General features: G+C 50.4%; 1 protein-coding gene and 2 long non-coding RNA genes across 5 annotated transcripts in view; 1 reads left to right on the top strand and 2 right to left on the bottom strand.

Moving 5' to 3' along the window:
* LOC309816682 overlaps positions 1-318 on the bottom strand; it is a 70,030-nt gene extending 69,712 nt beyond the window's left edge. For both annotated transcript variants that reach the window (XR_014296058.1, XR_014296059.1), the window contains exon 1: positions 90-318. This is a non-coding gene — a long non-coding RNA (uncharacterized lncRNA). The remainder of the gene's footprint in view (positions 1-89) is intronic.
* A 93-nt stretch (positions 319-411) lies between these two features.
* Positions 412-25,193, top strand: part of EMP2 (epithelial membrane protein 2) — a 36,274-nt gene continuing 11,492 nt past the window's right edge. Inside the window, exons 1-2 of one of the 2 annotated variants that reach the window (XM_082644406.1) lie at positions 412-540; positions 24,521-24,649. In XM_082644406.1, the coding sequence (XP_082500532.1) occupies positions 24,572-24,649 (78 nt within the window). In that variant the 5' untranslated portion in view covers positions 412-540; positions 24,521-24,571. Of the gene's footprint in view, positions 545-24,520; positions 24,650-25,193 lie in introns of both variants that reach the window. The other variant, XM_082644405.1, reaches the window with a different exon arrangement.
* On the bottom strand, positions 11,098-19,169 carry LOC309816826. Its single transcript, XR_014296063.1, has 3 exons — positions 19,074-19,169; positions 17,830-17,945; positions 11,098-12,302 (listed from the first exon to the last, which is right to left on the bottom strand). It is a non-coding gene; the product is annotated as an uncharacterized lncRNA (long non-coding RNA).

A 25,193-nucleotide genomic window follows, 5' to 3' on the forward strand; every position in this document is an offset into this window, starting at 1 on the left:
AAATTAAGATCACTAAGTTAAGAAAAGTGCCAGGGAAGGGGTTCTAAAGTAGGGAGTCGGATTCCAGAACACTCGTCCTTAACCCTTACCGGAAGGGAAGAGAAGAACGGGGGAGAAGAAGGGCAGGAGAGGAGGGGGAGCTGGAAACCCGTAAGGGCGAGCGCAGCGCGGAGAGCCTTCCAGCTGCGAGGAAGCTCGGATTTCTCCCTCTTTCCCCCCGAACTGCGCTACCAGCTCTGCCCTAAACTTGGCCAAAGTAGCGCAGGGAGGCGGGCTGGGGCTGGGGGAGCTCCCCAGGCTCCGGCCTTTCTCTCCAGTGTCCCCCACCCGCTTTCCGCGGTCCCTCCCACTCTGCTCTCCGGGCTCCTGACATCACGACCCGGGAGGCGGGGTCGGGGAAGGAGGGGGGACGTGGGGAGGCGGCTCGGCGCCACGGAGAGGGAGGAGGGAGGGCGCGCAGTCCCAGCCCAGAGCTTCAAAACAGTCCGGCGGCCTCGCCTCGCGCCCCAGACCGACTGTCTGTCCAGCCGCCAGCGTCCGGTGAGTCGGGGTCTCGCCCGGGAGCCGCGCGCAGGTAGCGGGGGGCTCCGGGCTGCGAGCGACGGGGCCGCGGGGTCGCCAGCCCCTGCACGTACCGGACCCAGAGAGGTCCCTGCAATTGGTGGGGGACAGGGAGGGGCCGAGGCCCCTCCCTGCCGAAAATCTACTGTTCCTCTGCCAGATTGCGAGGGCGCGGACTTCCCGCCTGCGCCGAGCTCGCTCGGGACCCCGAATTCCACCTCCCCACCCCCGGACTGCTTCCTTCGCCTTCTGCGTCGAGGCGGGCGGGAAAAGTTTGGGGAGGAGTCAGGGCGACTCCCCTCGCCCCCGCCAACTCCACTCCCAGGGTTCTCGGAGTCCCGGGTAGCCCCCTTCTCGTCGTGTGAAGGCCCCCGGCGCCTTGGCGCACGGTTCCCCGCCTCACGGAGCGCGCGGGACCCGCTGCGCCCTGGCTGGGTCACTGGGTCCCTTCTCGGTCCCGGCGGCGGCTCCGTTGCGCCCCCCAGCGGCAGGGAGCAACTGCCTTAGGTTGGACGAGCGGAGGAGCTGGAGGCACTGCTTGGGTGACGCCTGTCCCCCCTCCACTCCGGTTGGGCTTGGGGGCCTACGAGGGCCCCACCCATGGGTCCGGAGAAGGGGGAGCCTAGAGCTCGTATACAGGAGGACTATACACTCTCCCCAAATCCAGGGTCCTAAATAAACCCCAGGGAGGCCCTAATTTGGGACTGACATGGGAACCTCATAAATGGGGGTTAGTTGGGGGCACCTGTGCCTGAGGGAGACTACAGAAAGCAAAGCCCTCCCTCCGGACTACAGGACCCACCTCTTACTTTGGAACAAAAATGACAGCCCAGTTTCAGGTTTGGGAAAAGGGGCAGTGCCCCCTCCCGAGCTGCAAAGATGTGTATGTGGGGTGAGGTGGGGTGATCTTTTAACTTGGTTGTGTCTGAAATGCAAAGGCCAGTCTAAAAAGTGACAGGCAGAGTGAGGAGTAAGGTGACGGGCTTGGAGAGGGTCTTAAGCAGCCGGTAGCCCCAATATTGTATGATTTCACTGACAGGAAGCACTTAGAATAGGCAAATTCAGAGGGACAGAAAGTGGAGCAGAGATACCTGGGGCCTGGCAGAGAGGGATGGGGAGGTATTGCTAATGGGTACAGAGCTGGGGAGGATGAAAACACTTTGGGTATAGGGAGTGGTGATGGTTCCACGACATTGTAAGTGTATTTAATGCCACTGGATTCTACCCTTAAAAGTGGTTAAAATGCTCAATATTCTGTGATGTATATTTTACCACAATTAAACAGAGAGTCTGCAGCCACCTCTTGTGCTTCAGTTTGATTCAGTTAGAAATTCCAGAATCCACTCACGGTTGCTGGCCACCTGTCCCCAGAATTTGGCCTCAGTAAGGAAGTGGACGGCGGATGAGGAAGGGACACGAGCCGGGTTTCCCCAGGAGCCTGGAAGGGACAAGGAAGGGGACAGAAGCTGTTGGAGCAGCTGGTGGAGCTGCCACAGGGGTCTGTGGCCGCTAACTGTAAATACAGGGCACAACCGTCCAGCCCTCCCCGCCACTCCCCTGCACACACAAGTAATGTCTAAGGCCCTTTGTTTCTGGAATGGAAGTGAGTGTTTCACCTAGATTTTCTTTCTCTGCCTTGCGCATGATATCTTCAGGGCAGGAGCTGAAACCACGAGTGTGTGCGCACGGACTCTCCATTTTCCAGCAACAGGTGATTCACAGGGAGGCTCAACTGGCCAATTTCTCTTCCCAGGCCCGTGATGACTCTCCATTAGCCTCTGATGGAGCGCTGCACCGTGCCCTCCAGCACTCCTGGAAGCCTCCCCCTGCGCCGGCCCATCCCCACTCCTGGGCTGCAGGTGGGGAAAGCCAGGTCAGAGGCCTTAAGACAGTTTCTCAAGGTCCCTGAGCCAGTGAAGTGCCAAGAGCCAGACTTTGAACCTCCGTCCGCTTCCCCACAAGCCCTTCCCGTTTTTCCACCCGGAGATGCCCTGGTGGGTTTTGGAGAGTCAGGGGGAGACCTTCCTGGGGAAATCAGGGCCCAGACACCCACGGGGGCCTTGGCGGATACCAAGGCCACAGCAGAGGGAGGGGCGTGGGGATGGTAGGAGGGTGCGGCACCCGTTTTCCCACTGAGGGTTTTTGGATCAGCTGCCTCCAGCCCCGCCGGGAATTGGGGAGGGGAGGCCAGGTGTGGGCCACATAGCCTGTAGCCGCCTCTGTCCCTCCAGTGGGGAAACTGAGATTCACCCGAAATCTGGGGACAGGTGTTCATGTTGGAAGCCGCAGAGGTGTCCCACGGTGGGGGGGCGGGTGAGGGCAGGGCCAGCCGGGTGGGGCTGACACTGCACTGCCCCACCCAGAGGGGAGGGGCCGAGCCCTCTTCTGGCTTCCCGGCCCCAGTTTAGGGCACAGCTCTTGAGGGGCTGAGGGGTCTGTGGCCACTAATTGTAAATACAGGGCACAACCATCCAGCCCTCCCCGCCACTCCCCTGCACACACAAGTAATGTCTAAGGCCCTTTGTTTCTGGAATGGAAGTGAGTGTTTCACCTAGATTTCCTTTCTGTGCCTTGCGCATGATATCTGCAGGGCAGGAGCTGAAACCACGAGTGTGTGCGCACGGACTCTCCATTTTCCAGCAACAGGTGATTCACAGGGAGGCTCAACAGGCTAATTTCTCACCCCAGGCGCGTGCTGACTCTCCTGCCCTCTGTGGCCTTCCTGGTTGACGGGGGCACAGCTGAGGCCGCCTCTTTGTCATAGTAAACTCTGCCAGACATGACCAGGAAGGGAAGTCTGTCGAGACAAAAATACATGAATGCTTTTCCAGGCCAGATGGGGTGGCGGTAGATTGCTGGCTGCTTGGCGGGATTTGTCTGGAAGGCAGGAGTGCAGCCACTGTCCTGGGGAGGTGCAGATAGTTGTGTGTGTGTGTGTGTGTGTGTGTGTGTGTGTGTGTGTTGCAACATGCGGCCGCTGCCCAGCTCTGTGGACAAGTGAGGCCTCTGACATGGGCTTCGGGGGCTAAGGCGGGATGGGGGTGGGCTCTCCAGCTGCGAGGTGGTGGCAGCCATCCCCCAAAGGTGGGGTGCGGTCCCAGACACTGGGACTGCGGAGCAGAGTCCTTCCAGAAGAGGCAGTTAAAGGTCGGCAACAGGACTCCAGTGCAGGAGGATGGGCTCCAGGGACGTCTTACTGGGCTTAGGCAATTGGCAGCAGCAGCTGGAACAGGGAGGGAGGGCAGCTGGCACCTTAGACAGAACTGGAGCCTGACGCTTGGATGTTGGCTTCATCCTGTCCAGGGAAGGATGGGGGTAGGAGTAGGGGTGGTGGGAAGAAGAGGCTCCCTTCCTCACCCCAGGAGCGATGGAGTCTGGCTCCCTGCAGGAGTGACCCATGGGGCAAATTGTCAGATGTATCTGGCTCTTGTTAGGGACAGGCCGAGGGGGCAGTCTAAAAATATCCGAGACGGAGCTGCTACCCAGGGAGAGTGCGGCCTGGTAACCCAACACCCATGGCAGCTCTAGCTCTGCACTGCTCCAGCCGCTGGGGCTCTTCCAGGCAGCCAAGCCTTGGGCAGAGGGTGGGAGGGCTGAGAGCACCCTGCATTCAGGGCAGCCATGGACTAAGATGTTCAGGTACATAAGGGCCTTAGAAAGTCCCAGTTTGCCAGCTAAGGATGCTCAGAGAGCTGGAGTGACTCAGCTGAGGTCACTCAGCAAGTTGGCGGCAGTACCTGGACGAGATCTGGGTCCGGGGACTCACTGCTGAGGAGCTTGATGGCTGGGAGTGGTCAGTGGGTTTCCAGGCCAGGTTCCCAGGGTCAGGGGCCCTTATGGCATGTGTCATCCGTCTGGGATGCTGATCGGAGAAAGGTGGGCCAGGAGCCATGCTCAGGCAGTGGGTCACTTCCCACTGGCATTGGGTCGCTCCCGGCCACAGCTGTCGGGCTCTGGGGATGTCGTCCATCCTGGGGGTGGGGGTGAGTAGGAAGTCGGAGGCTGGAGGAGGACCGTCTTCCCATCTGAAGACACTTGGTTTGTTCACATGATATCTCAAGGGTTTAACAAGGAGTTGTTGACCTGGATAGTTGAATTTCCAGGGCTCTCACTTTCCTGGGGAAGCTGGGTTTCTGTTGATCGAAAAGGGAACTGAGGGTGAAGAGATTGCCCAGCTTCCTGCCCTCCTCAGACAGGTTGGATGACATCAGCTTCTAGAAGCTTCCTAGCACTCCTGGGTCTAGAGCTGAGGGAGCGGTCGCCGGTGTGATATTTGGCGTCAAGATTGTTGTGAGAAATTTGGATGTGAAACATCTATCACCCTGCAGGATGCAGAGATGAACAGATTAAGTCCCTCAGTGAAAATTGCTCGTAGCCTAAGAGCAAGTAAGTTTGCCTGACAGAGAAGTCGCTTTGAAGATTTCTCTTTCCGGCGCTTCTGATCACAAACTTCTCTGGAGGGCTCTCTTTCCTTAAAATGAAATGAGTTTAAAATTTTTGCAGTGGGCTTCCCTGGTGGCGCAGTGGTTGAGAGTCCGCCTGCCGACGCAGGGGACACAGGTTCGTGCCCTGGTCTGGGAGGATCCCACATGCCGCGGAGCGGCTGGGCCCGTGAGCCATGGCCGCTGAGCCTGCGCGTCCGGAGCCTGTGCTCCGCAACGGGAGAGGCCACGACAGTGAGAGGCCTGCGTACCTCAAAAAAAAAAAATTTGCAGTGAATAAATATGACCCAAAGTCTCATTCATCTTATTCTAATGAACGTTTCCCAAAGCGTGTTATCACTGGTGGTAACCAAGATCGTTTTAAAAAGTTCACAGCTGAACATGAAACGAGAAAGAGTAATTACGTCTTTTTCTCAGTTGGTAGTTGGGAAAATAACACGAACAGCACGCAGACCCATAGTTTCACTACTGTGTGGGGCGAAGCTTAAGTTGATATTTTAAACTTTAAAGCATTTGTTTAAATAATGGGAGGGTATAATTAATAAGCACAGGTGATCCTTGGATTTGGCACAAATCTTAATGCAGGAGTGACTGACTGCCTTTTGGTAGATCGCATAACTGGGGCTGAGATGGTCATCCTTTTTTTTTTTTTTTTTTTTCCCCTGCGGTACGCGGGCCTCTCACTGTTGTGGCCTCCCGTTGCGGAGCACAGGCTCCGGACGCGCAGGCTCAGCGGCCATGGCTCACGGGCCCAGCTGCTCCGCGGCATGTGGGATCTTCCCGGACCGGGGCACGAACCCGCGTCCCCTGCATCGGCAGGCGGACTCTCAACCACTGCGCCACCAGGGAAGCCGCTGAGATGTTCATCCTTTTGACAACATGACTAAACCTGAAATGTCTGTAAGCTCCCCACCCAAGCTCGTCTCCTGCAAAGAGGCCCCGATGTTCAGCTTCAGACCAAACCCGCCACTCAGTTTCCAAGGGAGTCCTCCCCATCTTTGATGAGGGTCATCGTGCCACCTGGACGTGACCTTGGACGGTTGTTCCAGGGATCGGAGGAGTCGGTGTATTGATGTATTATACATGGAAGTGGCTTGAGATGTTTGTGGTTTGCTTGAACCAAAGGAAAGCCGAGGGAGGGGCTGGCTTGCCCACTTTCATCTTGATGGCTGTTATTAAGTGACTGTGGGCAGTGAGCTGTGTAGGCAAAGGGGGATTTCCCTCTCTTCAAAGCAGGTTACAGTCCAGCGAAGAGGCTGGTGGGTCCAAGGATGTAAGCGCCAGGACCGGGGTCACGCGATGGGGTTTCAGGGAAGCCCATGTCGTGGTGTTCAAGAGTTTCCTTAAGGCTGTAGGACTGGAGATGGACTCGGAAGAGTCCCTAGAATTTCCCTGGGCAGGGATGTTTCCGGGTTTGCAGAAGGGAGGGAAAGAAAAGGCAGAGGTTGCAGGCAGGAGCCCTGCTTGAGAAGCCTTGAGCGTCCAGTTAGCCTGCAGTGCAAGGTGCGGGAAGGGAGGGCAGGGCTGGGGGTAGAGCTGGGAGGGCGAAGGTGGAGGGGGCTTCTCTCCACATCCCAATGAACCTGGCTAGGGAGGCAGGCATGATGATGCTCACACAGCAATGTTGGGATGGAAAAAAGAGAGAAAAAGGAAAAAAGTGGAAATAACCTAGAAGCAACTAAATATCCATCAGTCATGTTACAGAAGTTAGAAAGAACAAGGTTCAGGGTGGGTGGGAGGGGCAAAAGAGGTGAAGGGGATTAAGAGGTACAAACCTCCAGTTATTAAATAAGCCATGGGATGTAATATGTTGAACTACTAGACTTATGGAGATTATTTCAAAATGTGTGCAAATGTCAAATCACTATGTAGCACACCTGAAACTAACATATCGTATGTCAACTATATTTTCAATAAAAATTTTTTTTAAAATTTGGATTGCAGAGAAAACAACCTCGAGGTTCATCTCTGTGTACCAATATAGAAAAATCTATAAGACACTATTGAACTAAAGAAAAAAGAGCAAGTAGCAAAACAATATATGGAGAAATAGGCTATTTATAAATGTCGCTGCATTCCTAGGGCCGCATACCTATTACATGTATGCAAGAAAAGTGGCTGGAAGGATACATCAGAATCGATCAGTGTGGCTGCCGTGGGGAGAGGGGAGAGGAAGGAATGGGCCACGGGACTCCAGTCTTGTTTGTAACAGAGAGAATATATTCATGGGTCACGTGTGTACATGAAGTTTGATAATAATGAAATAGTCTTCCCTGGATTCAGTCAGCAGCGCGAGTTTTGTAGGTTTTGGGGTGGGGAACTTTAGGAGATGGGGGGCATGGTGGACAGACTAGCTGGCAGCAGTGCAGTAATTCAGGGGCAGGGTAACCGGGATGTGTGCCATCCACCCCCATGGAACATGCCCCTTGAAACACCCCTTTGTGGACCCCTCACGGGTGTGATGGGTTTCCTGTCTGGGTGCTGTTAACAGACAAGGGGCGGTTTGGGGAGGGGGCAACGTGGTACATTTAAGGTGTGTTAATAGGGCCATTATGAGATCTCTGGAAAGGTACCGAGGAGACCATTGAGAATGGGAGTCTGGGCCTTTGAAGAAAATTCAGAGAGACACATAAAGCCCTGGGTCAGGAACTATGCTTTAGGTTGGTGTTTGAGAATAGGAGGAAATGACTTACATTTTGCCAGTCTTAATAGCAATAATTTACCATTGCTCTTAGTACAGCATTTATAGGGTGCAGAGCAGCTCGGGCCACGTGCATCACATCCTCTATCTCATCTAAAATGAACAACAACCATGTGAGGTAAGGACTACCCCTGCCCTATAGATGAAGAAATGGGGTCTTAAAAATATTGGGTTAGGATTGAACCCAAGTCTCATGGACCCCACAGACCCTGCTCTATTGGATGGATATATCCCATCAACATCCCTCTTTTTCAATACAGATATATACGTCCTCTTGAAACAGTCCTGCCCCTTTGGGCCAAGAAAGTGCCTTTGCTGCAGATGTGCTGCAGTGGGTGTCTTGGATGCCAGTGTTCTTCCTCCAGAGTCAGCTTTCTCAGTCCTAAGGGTGCTGGACCACATGAGGGTCCTTTGCCCTTAACAGCCTGGTCACAGAGAACAGAACTCATGCCCACCCCTCCCCTGGGCAAAACCATCTTGATTCCTGTATTTCACATGTGTGTGGAATGGAGAAGGGTGTTCTGGGAACCCTGCTTTGGACAGGAACCCTCTGTCTAATCGGTAATCACTTCCATTACTTCTGATGGTCTTTGTTTGAGGGACCAGATCTGTTGAGTTCCCTGGGGTAACACCAGCATCCAGCACAGAGCTAAGGGTGCCGTAGGTGCTCAATAAATCTGTTGCATGAATAGCTGAGAGAAGGTGTCCTCCCGGCTTCCTGCTTTTTAGCCCACCCCAGGGAGGGGTGGCAGAAGGGGGGCCCTCACACCTTGGGTGAGGAGCCAGCTGTAGGCTGCAGGGGTGGGGTGGGGGAGGGGAGGGGGAGGGGCTTGGGCAGCGGCTCCCTCCCCCTCCTGTAGTTGGTCCTGCCTGGAGGGCATCAGGCCCAAGTGGCATGGTCAGCGTCCCTTTATGTCGGCGTGACACGGGGTCACATTCTTCTAGGCCGGAGCCCAGAAGAGACTTAATCATCCTCCCGCCCAGAGTGTGGTCTGCACGCCCACAGGCATTTGGAGATGATTTCTGTAGCCTACAGGCAAGGTTACAAACTGTAATACGCTCATATTTTTTTTTAAGTGTATTACTAAAATGTCAGTCGCTTGGCAAGTGGTACTGATTTTCCATTTATGGTATAATACACATTGAAAAATTAATCAAGTGTGTCTCGTGGTTTGTTTGGTTTTTTTTGGCTGCGTTGGGTCTCCGTTGCTGTGTGTGGGCTTTCTCTAGTTGCGGCGAGCGGGGGCTACTCTTCCTTGCGGTGCGTGGGTTTCTCATTATGGTGGCTTCTCTTGTTGCGGGGCACAGCCTCTAGGCACTCGAGCTTCAGTAGTTGCAGCACGCAGGCTCTAGGGTGCACGGGCTTCAGTAGTTGTGGCACATGGGCTCAGTTGCTCCACGCATGGGATCTTCCCAGACCAGGAATCGAACCTGTGTCCCCCACATTGGCAGGCAGATTCTTAACCACTGTGCCACCAGGAAAGTCCGAGACTCGTGTTTTAAAGACAGTGTGGGTCATGAATAGTACAGGTGGGACACAGGGCAGAATGATCATGGTGGTGTTGACACCATTGGTGACCCATCCAGGTCCCCTTTACTGGATGATGTGCCCACCCCCAGCTGCGGTGAGTATTGGCTGCTAAGGACTCGCAGCTTCCCGTTCTCCCCAGGAATTTCGAGAAGTCTGGAGATGTCTGGGAAGTTATGCTCCCCATTCCCTGGGCTCATGGCCCCAGGTGTGCCCCGGAGCCTGGCCTGAGCCCCCCTCAACCTCACCTGTGTTGTCCCAGGTGCTTTTTCTGCAGTTTCCAGGCAGGGCATGAGGAGCCTCGGAATAGTCATGCTCCTGCACTCAGAGGTGAGCCAGAGGCCCTGAGAATCCCAAGGGACAGGAGGATGCTGAGCCTTCATCACCAGTGAGGGCCCCTCACTGGACACTCTCCCGGTCGTCACCTCCTCGCCGCTCTGGGCCTTCCGGGTGAGGCCTGAGTCGGGAGGAGAGCTCCTGACAGGTCACCATCCCTCGAGCCACCATGTGCCAGGCACTGTCCTGGGCACTGGGGACACAGCAGGGACAAAACAGACATAAGCCCCTGCCTGCAGTCTAGAGGGACGAGACAGAACAAAAGAAGGGACTAGAGATCAAGAAGAAAACAGCAGATGATGTGCAGTGATTTAAGGAAAATAAAACAGGGTCACTTATCTTGGATGGTCTGGGAAGGCTTCTCTGAGGAGGGGGCTTTGGAGTTGAGGCTGAATGAAGGGAAGGAGCCATTCACCCCCAGATCTAAGAACTTTCTAGACAGGGTACGGCTCGTGCAAACATCCTGGTGCCCTGGATGTGGGGTGGGGGGGAGCAAGCTCAGTCTTCTCCCCCGCGCCAGCCTTGGGGAAGGAAGGGCACAGCCTGGGGTCCTGACTCCTCACGCTGGTCCTTTGGGGCGCTCTGTGAGGGTCAGGACTGAGTGGGTGGTCCATGTCCTCATGTCCTCTAGTAGCACCTACTGAATGCTCGGAACAGATGGCTGGGAAATGGGGTCACATGCTCCCTGCCTCTTGGGATGTCCTGGAAAGTGAGGGGCTGGCTCAGTCCCAGCCCTAGGGAGTGGGTGGTCAGTTGTAGGTGTGGGATGGTCACCTTTGGGTGCCATCGTGGGTGGGGTGGGACTTCTCGCTCAGACCAACTCAAGGCCTTGGGTCCTGACCCATGGTTTCTACCCTCCCTCCCACCTCAGGGGCCACAGAGGGCTCTTAGGTGTCCTTGTGTCAGACCCGGGGGTTGGGGATGTTGAAATACCAGCCTCCAGTGAACTCAGAGCTCTCTCATTGTATTTTTTAAAATCTCTTAATGAGTTTTAAAAAGTGTACAGTTCAGTGTATATTAGTATATCCACAGATATGTGCAACCATCACCACGGTCAATTTTGGAACATTTCACCACGGCCAAAAGAACCCCTCCATACCCTTTAGAGATCACCCTCCTATTTTCCCATCCCCCTCAGCCCTAATTAACCACAAATCTGCTTTCTGTCTCTATTGATTTGCCTATTCTGGACACTTTGTATAAATGGAATCGTACTCTGTGATCTTTTGGGTCTGGTTTCTTCGACTTCGCATAATGTCTTCAAGGTTCATCCATGTTGTGGAGTCTATCAGTACTTCATTTCTTTTTATGGCCTAATAATACTCTGTTGTGTGGATATAACCCGTTTGGTTTATCCATTCATGAGTTGATGGACATTTGGGTGGTTTCCACCCTTTGGCTATTGTGAATAATGCTGCTGTAAACATTCCTGTATATTTCTGTTGCTCATGTGTTTTCATTTCCTTTTTAAATAATTTTTATTGAAATATAGTTGATTTACAATGTTGTGTTAGTTTCAGGTGTATAGCAAAGTGATTCAGTTATTGTGTATATAAATATATGTACATATATATATTATTTTTTAGATTCTTTTCCATTATAGGTTATTACAAGATAGTATAGTTCTCTGTGCTAGTGTTTTCATTTCTCTGGATATTTACCCAGGAGTGGAATTGCTGACTCCTATGATAACTCTATGTTTAATCGTTTGAGGACTGGCCAGACTGTTTCGCAAAGTGGGTGCACCGTTTTACACTCCCAGCAGCAGTGGACGAGGGCTCCAGTTTCTCTGCTTCCCCAGGTTTTAATTCAGTGTCCAGTCCTGTCCTAGTTTCTTGCTCCTAAGAAACTTCCACTGGTGAAATTCCTATAGATCTAGAGCAGGTTGCTGGGGGCCAGGGCCCCTGGGGCTAAGCGAGGCTCCTAGGTCTGGGACAGGCTGGGCCCACCTGAGTAGGCTGGGGGATGGTGGGAAGGACTGAAGGGCACATGGGGACCACCTGAGAGAGAATTGGAATCCGTGGAAGGCAGAGCCCTCCGTAAGGCTGTTTTCTTCACGATGCTAGAGTGATTTTAGGTGCTGCTGGTTACGACATTAAATGACATTAAATCACTCAATGACAAAGTGGTTCCCTTTTCAATGGTCTTTCAGCTCTTGTGATTCCATCAAGGGAAAGATACCTCTTCGACTCTAGTTTTCCTTTTTCTTTTTTTTTTTAAAGCTGTATTTTTTATAAGTCACAGTGTCACAGGCAGTATGCACTCTTTGTGTCTGGCGTCTTTCACTCAGCATAAGGGTTTGTGAATCATCCATGGTGTTGTACATGTAGTATGTTGTTCCTTTTGTTCCTTTTCATTGCTGAGTAATATTCCATTTTATGGCTGTCACACTCTGTTGTTTTTGTTCCTTTTTTGGGGGGTGGGGCGGGGGCACACCACATGGCTTGTGGGAACTTAGTTCCCTGACCAGGGATCGAACCCAGGTCCATGGCAGTGAAAGCACTGAGTCCTAACCACTGGCCGCCAGGGATTCCATCAAGGAGAAGACGTCTCTTCGACTCTAGTTTTCCTTCTTTAACCAGACAGAGCAGGTCTTCACTCAGCCCTTTGGTGGACAACAGCATTGAACCAGAACTTGTGAACTTTTTTGTGGGGGGGTGGCTATTAATTTTCACGATCAATCTCTGTGGCAGGTCATGCTGATTCTCCATTCCCAGGAGCAAAATATTTCTTCCTGAAATACATGTATTTCTGTTAGAGAGTGGGTTTATTTAATGACAAATATGAAGTAAAATCTCACAGTGGTACTCAGGAAGGAGGTAAGCCAGTGACTGAAGTTTGGAAAACCTTCTTCTAATGTTTAGGGCCCAATTATCAGGTGCTGTGTCAGGAAGTGGTGAGGTCTCCATTCCTGGGGCCCATACAAATGGAAACTGGTTGCTATAAAAATAATCCAGGCAGAGGCTGGGGCAGGGGTGGTTCTGCATGATCACACAACGCCTTTCAGCTAAGACTGCATGAGTCTGCAATTCTCATTGTGTGGGGTCTGTTTCCCAATTCCACGGCCGGACTGTGTCATAGCTGCAGACACACGTCATCAGAGGTTCCCCAGTCGGAAGGGCAAGAGGTTTGGGGGCCTGCCTTTCTTTCCAGCAGGGCAACCTTACAGTCCCCCAGGTCATGCTGGTGGGGAAATGTTAGTGTCATTTCAAGTTCATGGGGATGGCTCCCTAGCTGGCTCAGCATCTGCCTGATCTTGGGTGTTTAATAGAGGGCATCCCTTCCTGTTATGGCCCCCAAACCCCTAGTTAAAGGACATGACCTGCCAGCTCTCAGGTTAGTGAGTCTGTATGGGCTGGGTACCCCAATGGAGAGGCGCTGTGTTAAGCAGGGTTCTCCCAGAAATAGAACCAATAGGGTGTGTGTGTGTGTGTGTGTGTGTGTGTGTGTGTGTGTGTGTTATATATATAGAGAGAGGGGTTTATTTTAAGGAATTGGCTCATGCAGTTACGAAGGCTAGCAAGTCCAAAGTCAACAGGGTAGGCTGGTAGGCTGGGGACCCAGGGAAGAGCTGATGTTGCAATTCAAGTCCGAAGGCTGCTCGGGGGTGAGGGGGATGTCAGTGTTTTGTTCTATTTGGACCTTCACCTGATCAGATGAGGCCCACCCACATTATGGAGGGCAATCTGCTTTACTCAAAGCCCACTGATTTAAATCTTCATCTCATCCAAAGACACCCTCACAGAAACTCTGTGGCCCAGCCAAGTTGACACAGAAAATTAATGATCACAGATACTTCAGGTAGACTAGATACACAGCATTAAATAAGATAGAATCCCTTTTAAATCATTCTCTTTTAAATTCCCTCCCAACCCTCCAAGAAGAAAATCTCAGTTTTGTGCTAATATGTCTTTAATAAAACTTCCCAAACACACGTGACATCCTGCTTCAGCAAAGGGAAAGGAAGCTGGCCTTGGACTCAGAGTCTTGAGCAGCAACAGTTTCTAGCTGGAATTGAATAACATTGTTCTGTTTTCCTTGTATTTCTTTCTTCCCAGCACCCTCTATTTATGGCAGGCAGCTGCTAACTTTCCATTTCGGTTGTGATATAAGGTTTCTTTTTATAAACATGTAAGTTTACAAAGTGAGTAGGTACTGGTAACACAGGTGGTATACGGATATACCTGAGATTCTGCAGGTGGCACAGGAATGGCTGACTGGGGGAACATTGACGCAAGCACAGTGAGGATGGTGCCTGAAATATCCCCTAACTGTCCACATGCCTTGAGCTGCCTGTTGTCTGTTTGCACTTCTTCCCCTCTGGAGACAGCTGGGTGATTTATTTCCACTTGATGACTGCCACCTGAAAGTGGCAGTGGATAAGGAGAGAACTGTGGGGAGGGGAAAGGTCTGGGGGTGGCAGTTCTAAGAAACTCCTTGACTGTGATGCTGGTCATGATCGGTGCATGTACAAAACACTTGCTTTGTGCCAGATGCTGTTCTAAGCACTTTCACTCTGTTATCTCCCAATGGTCCTAGGAGGTGGGCATACCATTGTCATCCCCATTGTACAGATGAGGAAACTGAGGCACTGAGTTGTTAGGCTGCTAAACTGCGGTCCAGTCCGGCTCTGTCTGTACTCTTCTGTGCTTTGCATGTATTAATTCCTGCTGGTCTTCTCGCCTTTGTCCCCTTCATGGGTTAACTTACCTGGAGGTGGAGGCCTGGCTTCCTGGTCCTGGGGCTCCTTGGGTCTGGCTGAGTTGTAGGCAGTGATTCCCAGTCCCTAACTTGCTGGCAAAATTCACCCACAGAAATGACAGTTTAGGAAAGATGAATAGGCTGCTAAAGTGAGTGCCACTGATCTCCTGAGGGTTAAGTGAAAGTCACTAATACGAGATGCTCTGTGAAGATAAGAACATTCCTAACCTAATGGCTGTGATACGAGATGCTCTGTGAAGATAAGAACATTCCTAACCTAATGGCTGTGAGGACAGCAAACACCCTGATTCTGACACCTGCCTCACCTCAGTCACCTAATCTGAATGACATGTTGAGTGCCTGCAGGTCCCAGCCTTCTCTGGGCCTGGGGTGTGGGTTTAGTGAGTGGCATAATTATAGGGAGCTCCTTGGATGACAGCAACCAGCAGGGAGCTCTTTAATTGATGGGGTCAGACAGCAGTCATTGGCAGAATGGCGGTTATTAGCTCTTCCGCCAAAGCCGTGCAAACTAGCAGACATTCACCAAGTGTTTGCTGAGTAACCTTGGGCACTGGGGATGAGTAAGACATGGTTTCTGTCTTTGAGGAACTCTGAATCTAACAACGCAGAGTTTCCCCTATATCAGTTAGCTCTTGCTGTGTAACAAACCATCCTGAAATGCACAGGCACATTTCGTTTTATTGCCCTTCTCTTGATTGCAATTTGCAGATACTGCGTTTTTTACAAATTAAAGGTTTGTGGCCACTCTTCATTGAGCAAGGCTACTGGCACTATTTTTCTGACAGCATTTGCTCACTTTATGTCTGTCACATTTTGGTAATTCTCACAACATTTCAAACTTTTTCATTATTCTTATATTTGTTATGTGATCTGTGGTCTTTGATGTTACTACTACAATTCGCTGAAGGCTCAGATGATGGTTAGCAATTTTTATAGTAAAGTATTTTAAAATTAAGGTATGTACATTGTTTATTTAGACATAATGCTACTGCACACTTCATAGACTACAGTGTAGTGTAAATGTAACTTTTATATGCACTGGGAAACCAAAAAAGTCACATGACTCACTTTATTGTGATATTCGCTTTACTGTGGTGGTCTGGAACTGAGCCTGCAGTATCTCCGGGGCTATAATGGCTTAAAAGAGAAAACATTTAGTTCATCATTCTGTAGGTGGGCAATATGGGCTGGGCTTAGCTGGTCTCTCTCACATCTCTGTGGCCAGCAGGTGGGTCAGCTGGGGGCTGGCTGGCCTTAGGTGGCCCTTGCTGGAGAAAAGCTCATCTATGCTCCATGTAATCTACCATCCAGTGGCCCAGGCTGGGCTCATTTGCGTGGTAGCTGTGCAGACAGGAAGTGTGTGAGCCTTCCTGAGGCCTGGGCTCAGAATTGGCACTTTTGCTGCCTTCTATTGATAAAAGAAATCACAAGGGCAGCCAGGTTCGGTGGGTGGGGAAATAGATTCCACTTCTTTTTTTTTAAAGAAGATGTTGGGGGTAGGAGTTTATTAATTTAATTTATTTATTTTTGCTGTGTTGCATCTTCGTTTCTGTGCGAGGGCTCTCTCTAGTTGCGGCGAGCGGGGGCCACTCTTCATCACGGTGCGCGGGCCTCTCACTATGGCGGCCTCTTGTTGCAGAGCACAGTCTCCAGACGCGCAGGCTCAGTAGTTGTGGCTCACGGGCCAAGCTGCTCCGTGGCATGTGGGATCTTCCCAGACCAAGGCTCAAACCCGTGTCCCCTGCATTAGCAGGCAGATTCTCAACCACTGTGCCACCAGGGAAGCCCGATTCCACTTCTTAATAGGAGGATTCAATTTGCTGATGACACTTTGTTAAAACCTTTTGCATGTATGAATATAAGAAACACTGGTCTGTATTTTTCCTGTCTTTGGAATGCCGTGCCTGGTTTGGGGATCAGGGTGATGCAGGCCTTATAGGGTGGGTTGGGAGCCATTCCCTCCTCTTCGATTTTCTGGAAGAGTGTGTGTAGAGTTGGTATTATTCTTCCTTAAATGTTTGGCAGAATTCACCAGTGAGGCCATCTGGGCCTGGAGTTCTCTCCTCGGGAAGGGACTCCAGAGCCTTGATAAATATTTCTTTCTTCTTGTATTGCCAAACTGAGAGGAAAAGTCTGGCTCCATTTCTTGACTCCTTTTTAATTTATTTTTCAACATTGAAAAAAAATGAAGTATAATTGATTTACAATGTTCGTTAACATTTCTTGACTTCTTAGCACTTTAGCCCCTTGAAATCTGGCTCCTTTCCTCCCTCCCTCCCTCCCTCCCTCCCTTCCTTCTTTGCTTCATTCATTCAGCACATTTGTTGAGTACCACCTATAAACTAGACACTGTTGTAAGTGCTGAGAACACCGACCTGCAGAACCTGCCAGGTCCCTGACACTGTGGCCGGGGGGAAAGTTAACCCCCAAATGACAACTACAACATAACATCGGGCCATGAGAGGTGCTAAGAGGAGAAAAATAAAGAAGGGCTTTAGTTTACTTCACTACAATTGTTATTACCAAGTTTGCCAGTGAGCTAGTTTTCCATCCTGATTCCTTTTTCCTACTCTGTTTCTCTCTCTCTTGGCTTTGGGGTCCCACCATCCACTCTTGGTTTTCCCCCGACCCTTCCTCTCTCCCAACCCTTTCTCCCTGGTGCTGTTTCATAGTTACTAGCGGCTGTATCTCACATCCACACACCCACGACTCAGGGATTTCTGTGCCCAGCTCCTGTCTCCTCCTGGGTGACAGTGCCGCCCATATTTCCAGTTGCCTGGGAGCATCTCCACCGTTGGTAACCAGACATTTCTAACGCCGGTGAACTGTTTCCCTCACCCTTCAAATGTGCTCTTCCTGCTCTAAGCCAAGCACGTTAGTGGAACGAGCGGCCACTCTGAGCCCCCAGAATCCTTTGCCCGATGCCCCACCCATCCCCGGGTCCTGCTGATTCTCCTGAAGAGTCTCCATCCCTCCCTTCTGCTCACCTCCCAGTTTTTACCTTCATCTGGACCCTCTCCTTTTCTCACTAGGGCTTCTCTGACAGCTTCCCCCAATTCGTCTCCTTCTAATCCATCCTCCTAATTCTGGGATGTTTTTCTTCTACAGGCAGATCTTATTCCTTTCCTGCTTCAAGGCCTTCCCCCTCTCCCCACTGCCCCCAGGATAACACTCAAACTTCCAAGCCCCATCGAGCTTCTCACCTGGCGTAGAGTTCTGGCTCAGCCCCGGGCCCTGTCCAGCTCACCCCCTGCTCACACTGGTAATGCTTCTGTGCCTCGGAGCATCCCGTTCCCTTTGCCTGCAACACCGTGTCCCTACGGCTCTGCCTGGCAAACCGCCCATTGTTTGAGACCCAGCCCAGATGTCACTTCCTCCATGAAGCCTCTGATGCTGCCCCGACCCCAGCATGGGGCCAATCACACTTTCCTTGACGTCCTCATAGCACGCATGTCATCACATCATGTTTAGTTATTTACACGCCCTTGTTCTTTATGTACCTGGCAGCCCCCATGGCATGTGGAGCCTGCCTTACTCACCCGTGTGCCACCAGGGACCGGTAAGAGGTGGGTGCTCAGTGAGTGCTTGTTGCCTGACACGTAGTGATGGCCAGCATCCAAAGCCACATGTGGCCCCAGGACTTTGGACCCATCTCCTGATCAGGCCGGAGGATGACAGGATCCCAAAAGGGAAGAGAAATTCAGATTTAAGGTGGGCAACATGGTGGCTTCTCGGATGGCAGATTGTCTAACTTCAAATCCCAGCTCCAGCCTTTACTAGCTGTATGGTCTTAGAGAAGTTGCTTAACCTCTCTGAGCCTTATTTTCTTTACCTATAAAATGAGGCTAATTATAGCATAGTGTTTTTGTGAGGAATGCATAAGTTAATACATGTGCCTGGCACATACTAGGCAATAAATGTTGGCTATCACTATTGCTGATATAGTAGTTATTATTATTACAGTGGATTGAAAGACTCAGGCAGAATTGTCCTCAGTGGCTTCTGCCCTGGAGCACTGCCAAATCCCAGTGTCCATTTCCGGACAGAGGCAAGCATTGGCTCTGTGCCTAGAAGCCTCAGACCCAGTGAGCACAAAGCTGGGCCACCCAGGGCGAAGGGCTTCCATCATCCCCAGGGCATCTTGGACGCCTGGCCATTCGGGCTGGTTGGTGTCCAGATACCAGGGCAGGAAGGAGGCTGAGCTGACCTCTGCCTTCCTGAAAACAGGCCAAAGCCACTGTCCCTTCTGAGTGCTGTGGGTGGTATGTGGTGGAGGTGCGGGGTCTCAGCCTGCCTGGGGCAGAACCGCCAGCTCCAGAGTGGGCCTTGGAGACCCTGTGGCCGTGGGGCCCGGGAGACTGCTTACCAGCTGGCCTTCCCCAGGGCTCAACGCCCAGAGCCTCCCTGGCCTTCGGAGTGGGGCCCGTGGGTGGAGCCCTTCTGGGCTGGGGAAACCTCAGACACCAAACATCTCAGGTCTCTTTTGAAAGGTTCTAGACCTCAGGATTGTCCTTTTGCTTACAATTCTGGGAAAAGGCTCCGACTCAGCTGAGAATGGGCCGTAGTTTAAATTGCAGGGAGAACCCCCGAGGGTGGGGTTAGAATCAGATGGTCGAGCGGTCATCCTAACAGCCGCGGGAAGCTGCTGGCGCACTCTCGCTCCCCTGCACGTAATGGAACGTGGCCAAAGCAACTTCCTTTCACCAACAGCAGGCAGGGGCCGGGGCTCCCTGTGGTGGGGATTTGTGTTTTTCTGAAGGGAAGGAGAGGAGGGGACACTCACATCACCCGTGGGAAGGACCCTCGGCCTTCTCTTCACCTGTACGACCCTGCTGGTGATGTCCCACCATCAACGACAGATTAAAAGTTGCTTCTGGGGGAGGGAGGGCCGGTGAGTCACCAGCAGGACTTTCTCCACACCCAGTGCTAGATGTGCAGCGCACACACACACACACACACACATGCACACACACACATTTCAAGCAAACACTGGACCAAGGTGTAATAGGACAGCACTGCTACTTAGGGGGCAGCGAGGAGATGCCGGTTCTTGGCATATCCTGCTTGTCATCGGAGGTCTGGAGGGACATTTCTGGGAGTACCACCCCTTATCCCAAACCATCAGCCTTTTTTTTTTTTTAACCATCAGCCTTTAGAACTTGAAGTTCACTGAACCACGAAAACTGCATGCTGGGTGCAGAATTTCCATAGCCCCGCCTACACCTCCTGGTGCCTTGCCCCCTCCTCCCCCCTCCCCTACTCGCTCCAGGTCTGATCCCCAGAGGATTCTTACTTCTGCTCAAGGAAACCCATTTGCTGCTCCTTCTATTCCAGCTGCTGATTCTTCTTCCTTCAAAAGAAATCTTAAGTTCTAATATTCTGTGTTCTCTATTACCATGATTCCTACGATGCACCTAAATCAGGGTGACGAGATCCACCTGAGTTTCTGGGTGGAAAGGGGGTGCATTGTGATAAATTTAGAAAACAGAACTGAGTCCTTTCTACTGTGACTGAATAAATCCTTTTAGTGATCAAGGAAAATCTCTATCCAAAGTCCAAACCAATCTCAGAGTAGATCAATAAAGACAACACATGCTTCAGCTGGGCCGGTGAGCTAATAGGATTAAAAATGCAAGAAATTCTATTTTTAGTACAAATGATGACTAAAACATAGATTTTAATGAAGTCCTCTCTTAATTAGCCCAGTCATATCTCAACTTTAGCTAATGGCCAGGACAGAGAGACGCTGCCTTCCCAAATCCCCCCTGCCTGGTGCAAAGCTTGAGGGAAATCCAGCCAAAGGTGAAGCATACAAAGATGACTTGATGATACCTGTGCCCTCTCGCCCGATTTTCATTAAGCTCTAAGCACGGGAGCAGGAAAGTGGGTAGTATAAAAATATCCTGGATTTGGAGTTGGAAAACCAGAGGTTAGAGTCCCAACTCTGTGAACTTTGGGGAATCATGTGATGCCTCTGTGAGCCTCAGTTTTTCATCTGTAAAATGGGGATAATGATACCTTGCCCTGCCAGCTTCACAGGGTTGACATGAAGATCCAACACAAGATACACTGTGTAAACTGCAACTCGACCTTTAATCATGAGGAGTCTCATTTCTTGTGGGATGACCCCCTCTGAGCACACCCCCTCCCCAGGGATCTGCCTTGTCTCCTACATGTCTTGAGGTTATGCTGGCATCCTGTGCCCTGGTCACAGTTAGGAGCAGATTTGCTGGTCTTGCCTGAAGAATATTTGTCTTGCTTGTCCTGTGATAGCAGCAGTTGCTGAGGCTGCTCCTGGCAGAGAGCAGGGGAGGACAGAGTTAGAAGAGAGGGACTGGCTTGAGACAGGGCACTGCAAAGGAGGAGTCTAGAGGAGTCTAATTACAGGCTTGCAACTGAAACTGTGCATTGCTTTGCATCTGGGGTTCTGCAATAGAAGTCTTGGAGTGATAAGAAGTTTGGAAAGAACTGAAGAAATGGGGAAAATAGACAGAGCCACAGAGAGAGCAGGGAAAAGACAATTAGTAATGCTAGGGAAGAGAAGAGTTTTTAAGAAAAAAGTGCAACCATAGTACACTATTTGGCCCTGCAGTGTGCAACGTTTGCATGGTCATAGCGTAAGTGAGAATTATCTATGTGTGATAAGACTATATTGGGATGGTGGGAGTAGGAAGATGGACAGTGATGATGGTGAAAGAAACTCTTCCTTAGGCAGGAAGTCAGTCATGTTTATAATAGATGAATCAGGAAAGAGAAATATATGAATATTGTTTGGACATATGGAACTATGGGGAAAATAAACAGCTGAAAGTGTTAAAAGAGATCGCTTCCAGGGGTCAGGCCTGGGGTAGGGCAGAGGCTGTGGTTTTCATCATATGCCTTTGATTCTATTACCTTCTGTTTTCTTAATCATCACATGTATTATGTAGATCAAAACATATTTTTATTTTTATTTATTTATTTATTTTTTGCGGTACTTGGGCCTCTCACCGCTGTGGCCTCTCCCATTGCGGAGCACAGGCTCCGGACGCGCAGGCTCAGCGGCCATGGCTCACAGGCCCAGCCGCTCCGCGGCATGTGGGATCCTCCCTTACCGGGGCACGAACCCGCATCCCCTGCATCAGCAGGCGGACTCCCAACCACTGCACCACCAGGGAAGCCCCAAAACATATTTTTAAAAGAGAAGTTCTGCAAATCATAAGACTTTGATTTCTAGACAGGAACTTAAAGCTCATCTAGTACAGTTTCCCACCTTCAGACAGGTAAACACCCCAACCCAGGTGGCCTCTCAGAATGTCCTGCTCAGCCCCTGAAGAAATCGCCAAAGGAAAAACAACGTGATTCGGACTGCTCGTTGAAAGTTGTGCTTGAAGGTGACAGAGGCTTTTGTGAAATGGTTGTTGACTATTGAAAGATTGCTGTGCACCCTGTGAGGGGTCTCCCACTGAGGTCAAAAGGGCAATGGAGTGGGGGCCAGGAGACCCCCCCAGTCCTTCTCTTGCTCCTGCTTTGCTCTGGGATCTGAGCATGTCATGGCCCTTTCTGGCCTCAGTTCCTGCCTCTGGACAATCAGGGCTTTGAGTTTTCCCAGAGCCTTTATAGTTCTACATTCCTAGAACTAGAAATGACAGCAAATAGCTTTCTGTGCACCCAGCACAGCAGAGAAAGAGGGGGAATGGATAACAATCAAGGGAACAAATAAGATGCTTTCTGACAGTGAAAATCTTCCAAAGAAAATAAGCCAGGGGGATGGGATAGATACTGATGGGATACACAGTACCGGAGGGGCGTGGCTACTGGGTGATCAGGGCCGCTTCTCTGAGGAGGGGATGCTTGAGTTGAGACCTGGACAGCGTGAGAGAGAGAGCCAGCTGAGGGTGGAAGGGACAGGGTGCTCCCGGAAGCTCAGCTCCAAGGAACTGAGGCCAGACCTGGCTGGCAGAGCGCTGAAGCCCACAAGGAAAAGGGGAGACAGGAGGGATCAGCATTCAGTATGACATTTTTGGAAGGGAAAATAAATTTCTGTGAATGGCAAAGATGAATTTGATGCCACCCTGGGTTTGTTGGCTGGCCTTCATCCAACATCTATAGCCCAGGGAGCTGTCTGTTCTTCAGTATCTCCAGAGAGGGTCCACAGAGTCCCAGTGCAGGAGAAAACATGGGATGGAGAGAGCACCGCTGGGAAGAGCCACGGGGATGGCAGAGGCTAGTCTGTATAGGCCAGAATTATACTTCTGGGGGAACTAAGGGATGTTATTAACTCAGAAAACATGACATCAAGGCTTGTCTACCTACCCCGTCCATACATAACAGTTGGTCCAGTACTTTATACCCTTTGAAAACCTCTGAAGTATGCTTTGTAGTAAATTAAGTTTGAATTGAATTGAAAAATTAAAAGTAAGATAAATTAAATGTACTTATCCTTTGACCCAGCACCTCTACTGCTTGGAATCTGCCCCTCAGAAATACGAACACAAGCATGCAAAGAAATTAGCGCAAGGATGTTCACTGCAGTGTAGTTTGGAGTAGCAAAACGTCTGGAAACGCCTTAAATGGCCATCAGTGGGGAGCTAGTGGAGTAGATTGTGGCATAGCCACCCAACCGAACACCAGGCAACCACTGCAAGAATGAGGTGGATCCATATGCTGGAAAAGAATGATCTCTAGGGATATCATCAAGTGAGAAAAGCTGGGTTGGAGGATGGGCTCTTAGCTCCACACCCCTGCCCCCCATGAGCCCCTGGACCCCTAAGCCAAGGGAAATTGGGGCTCTGGGGGACAGACACACCCACTCAGCGTCTAAGGAGGAGGTGTGGGGAAGGACAAAGAAAAAGCCCTGCAAGGTGGCCTCTCAATGGTTGAGCTCCACCAATCCAGAAAGATGCAGTCTTTTCATGTGCAGAGAGGAAAATGAAACTGCAGCTGTCGGCCACACATTGTGTTTGCCTTTTGTGGTTGGATGTTATTCAGATGGGGTTAGATATTGAGGGGTGTTTGAGTGGGCATTAATTTTTTAATTTTTTATTGAAGTATAGTTGATTTACAGTGTTGTGCTAGTTTCTGGTGTACAGCAAAGTGATTCAGTTATATATATATATATATATATATATATATATACACATACAAATATACATATATTTTCTTTTTCATATTCTTTTCCACTATGGTTTATTACAGGATAATGAATGTATTTCCCTGTGCTATACCTTGTTGTTTATCTATTTTATATATAGTAGTTTGTATCTGCTAATCTCAAACTCCTAATTTGTCCCTCTCCCACCCTCTTTCCCCTTTGGTAACCATAAGTTTGTTTTCTGTGTCTGTGAGTCTTTCTGTTTAGTAAATAAATTCATTTGTATCATATTTTAGATTCCACAGTAAGTGATATCATATGATATTTGTCTTTGACTTACTTCACTCAGTATGATAATCTCTAGGTCCATCCATGTTGCTGCAAATGGCATTATTTCATTCTTTTTTATGGCTGAGTAGTATTCCATTATATATACATATATACCACAACTTCTTTATCAGTTCATCTGTCAGTGGACATTTGGGTTGATTCTATTTCTTGGCTATTGTGAATAATGCTGCTATGAACATTGGGGTGCATGTATCTTTTCAAATTAGAATTTTCTGTGGATATATGCCCAGGGCTGGGATTGCTGGATCATATGGCAATTCTATTTTTAGTTTTTTTCAGGAACCTCCATACTGTTTTCCATAGTGGTTGCACCAACTTACATTGGGATTAATTTTATAAATGGTCAAATCATTAGGAAATATTTTCCTATTTGATCACTTTTGCTTTGTTACGCAGCAGGGCAGCAGGGACTGTGATAATGAATACTCAGACAGTGAGCTTACTCTGGTGCTGTGAAATCCCCATGGCATTGCCTGGTGGGTGGGGGATCTGGAACAGCATTTTAGCATACACAGAGCTACTCTTTCCTGCCCTGGTGCCCGCGGTGTGCTGCTTCAAAGACTTGCAGTGCTTTTCTAAATTAGGGATTTTAATTCGTCCTCACCCCTTCTCCACAAGGAATATCTGGCGTCTGGATGCAACAGAGAAGAGCTTCTCCTGCCAGACTTTGTCCAGTAAAGTCTCTAGGCAAAGGAAAGATGGGAAGAGCTGTTTAAGATTTTCTAAAACCCCATGAAAAGTTGCTTATTTTTCATTTTCCTAGTGCTTTGTCACTGACAAATTTGAATTTCTTTCACCCTCTTTAGCACATCTCTGGGCTTTAAACGCTACTCTGTGCGCCACCGTGCCCTGTGAAAATGTTGGTGCTTCTGGCTTTCATCATCATCTTCCACATCACGTCTGCGGCGTTGCTCTTCATTGCCACCATTGACAACGTAAGTTCCCTTTCCTTTTGACCATCCCAGAACCCCTGGATCCTAGAGTCAGTAGAAGTAGGATTGAGAACTCCCCCAAGGAGTTTATAATTTGGGGTTATCCTCCCTCCCAAGCACACCCATCTCCTCGGCCCGGGCCCGAGGACTCTTGGCCTAAGTGTGGTGGTTCGAGGCATCACATATGTCTGGATGGGCAGGGACCTTGGTCCTCTCATCCCTGAGTCCCCCACAGAGCCTGGCAAGATGCCTTGGCTGTAGGAAGCCCTTTGAGGATGTGGCTTAAATTCAGCTCTCTGCAGGTCATTTTCTTAACCGTGGCACGGTTGTCATTTTGGGCTGGATCATTCTTTTTTTTTTTTTTTTGCGGTACGCAGGCCTTTCACTGTTGTGGCCTCTCCCGTTGCGGAGCACAGGCTCCGGACGCGCAGGCTCAGCGGCCATGGCTCACGGGCCCAGCCGCTCCGCGGCATGTGGGATCCTCCCGGACCGGGGCACGAACTCACGTCCCCTGCATCGGCAGGCGGACTCTCAACCACTGCGCCAC

This window comes from Mesoplodon mirus, assembly GCF_964341445.2.
Source record: "Mesoplodon mirus genome assembly, chromosome: 15".
Taxonomy (NCBI): Eukaryota; Metazoa; Chordata; class Mammalia; order Artiodactyla; family Ziphiidae; genus Mesoplodon; species Mesoplodon mirus.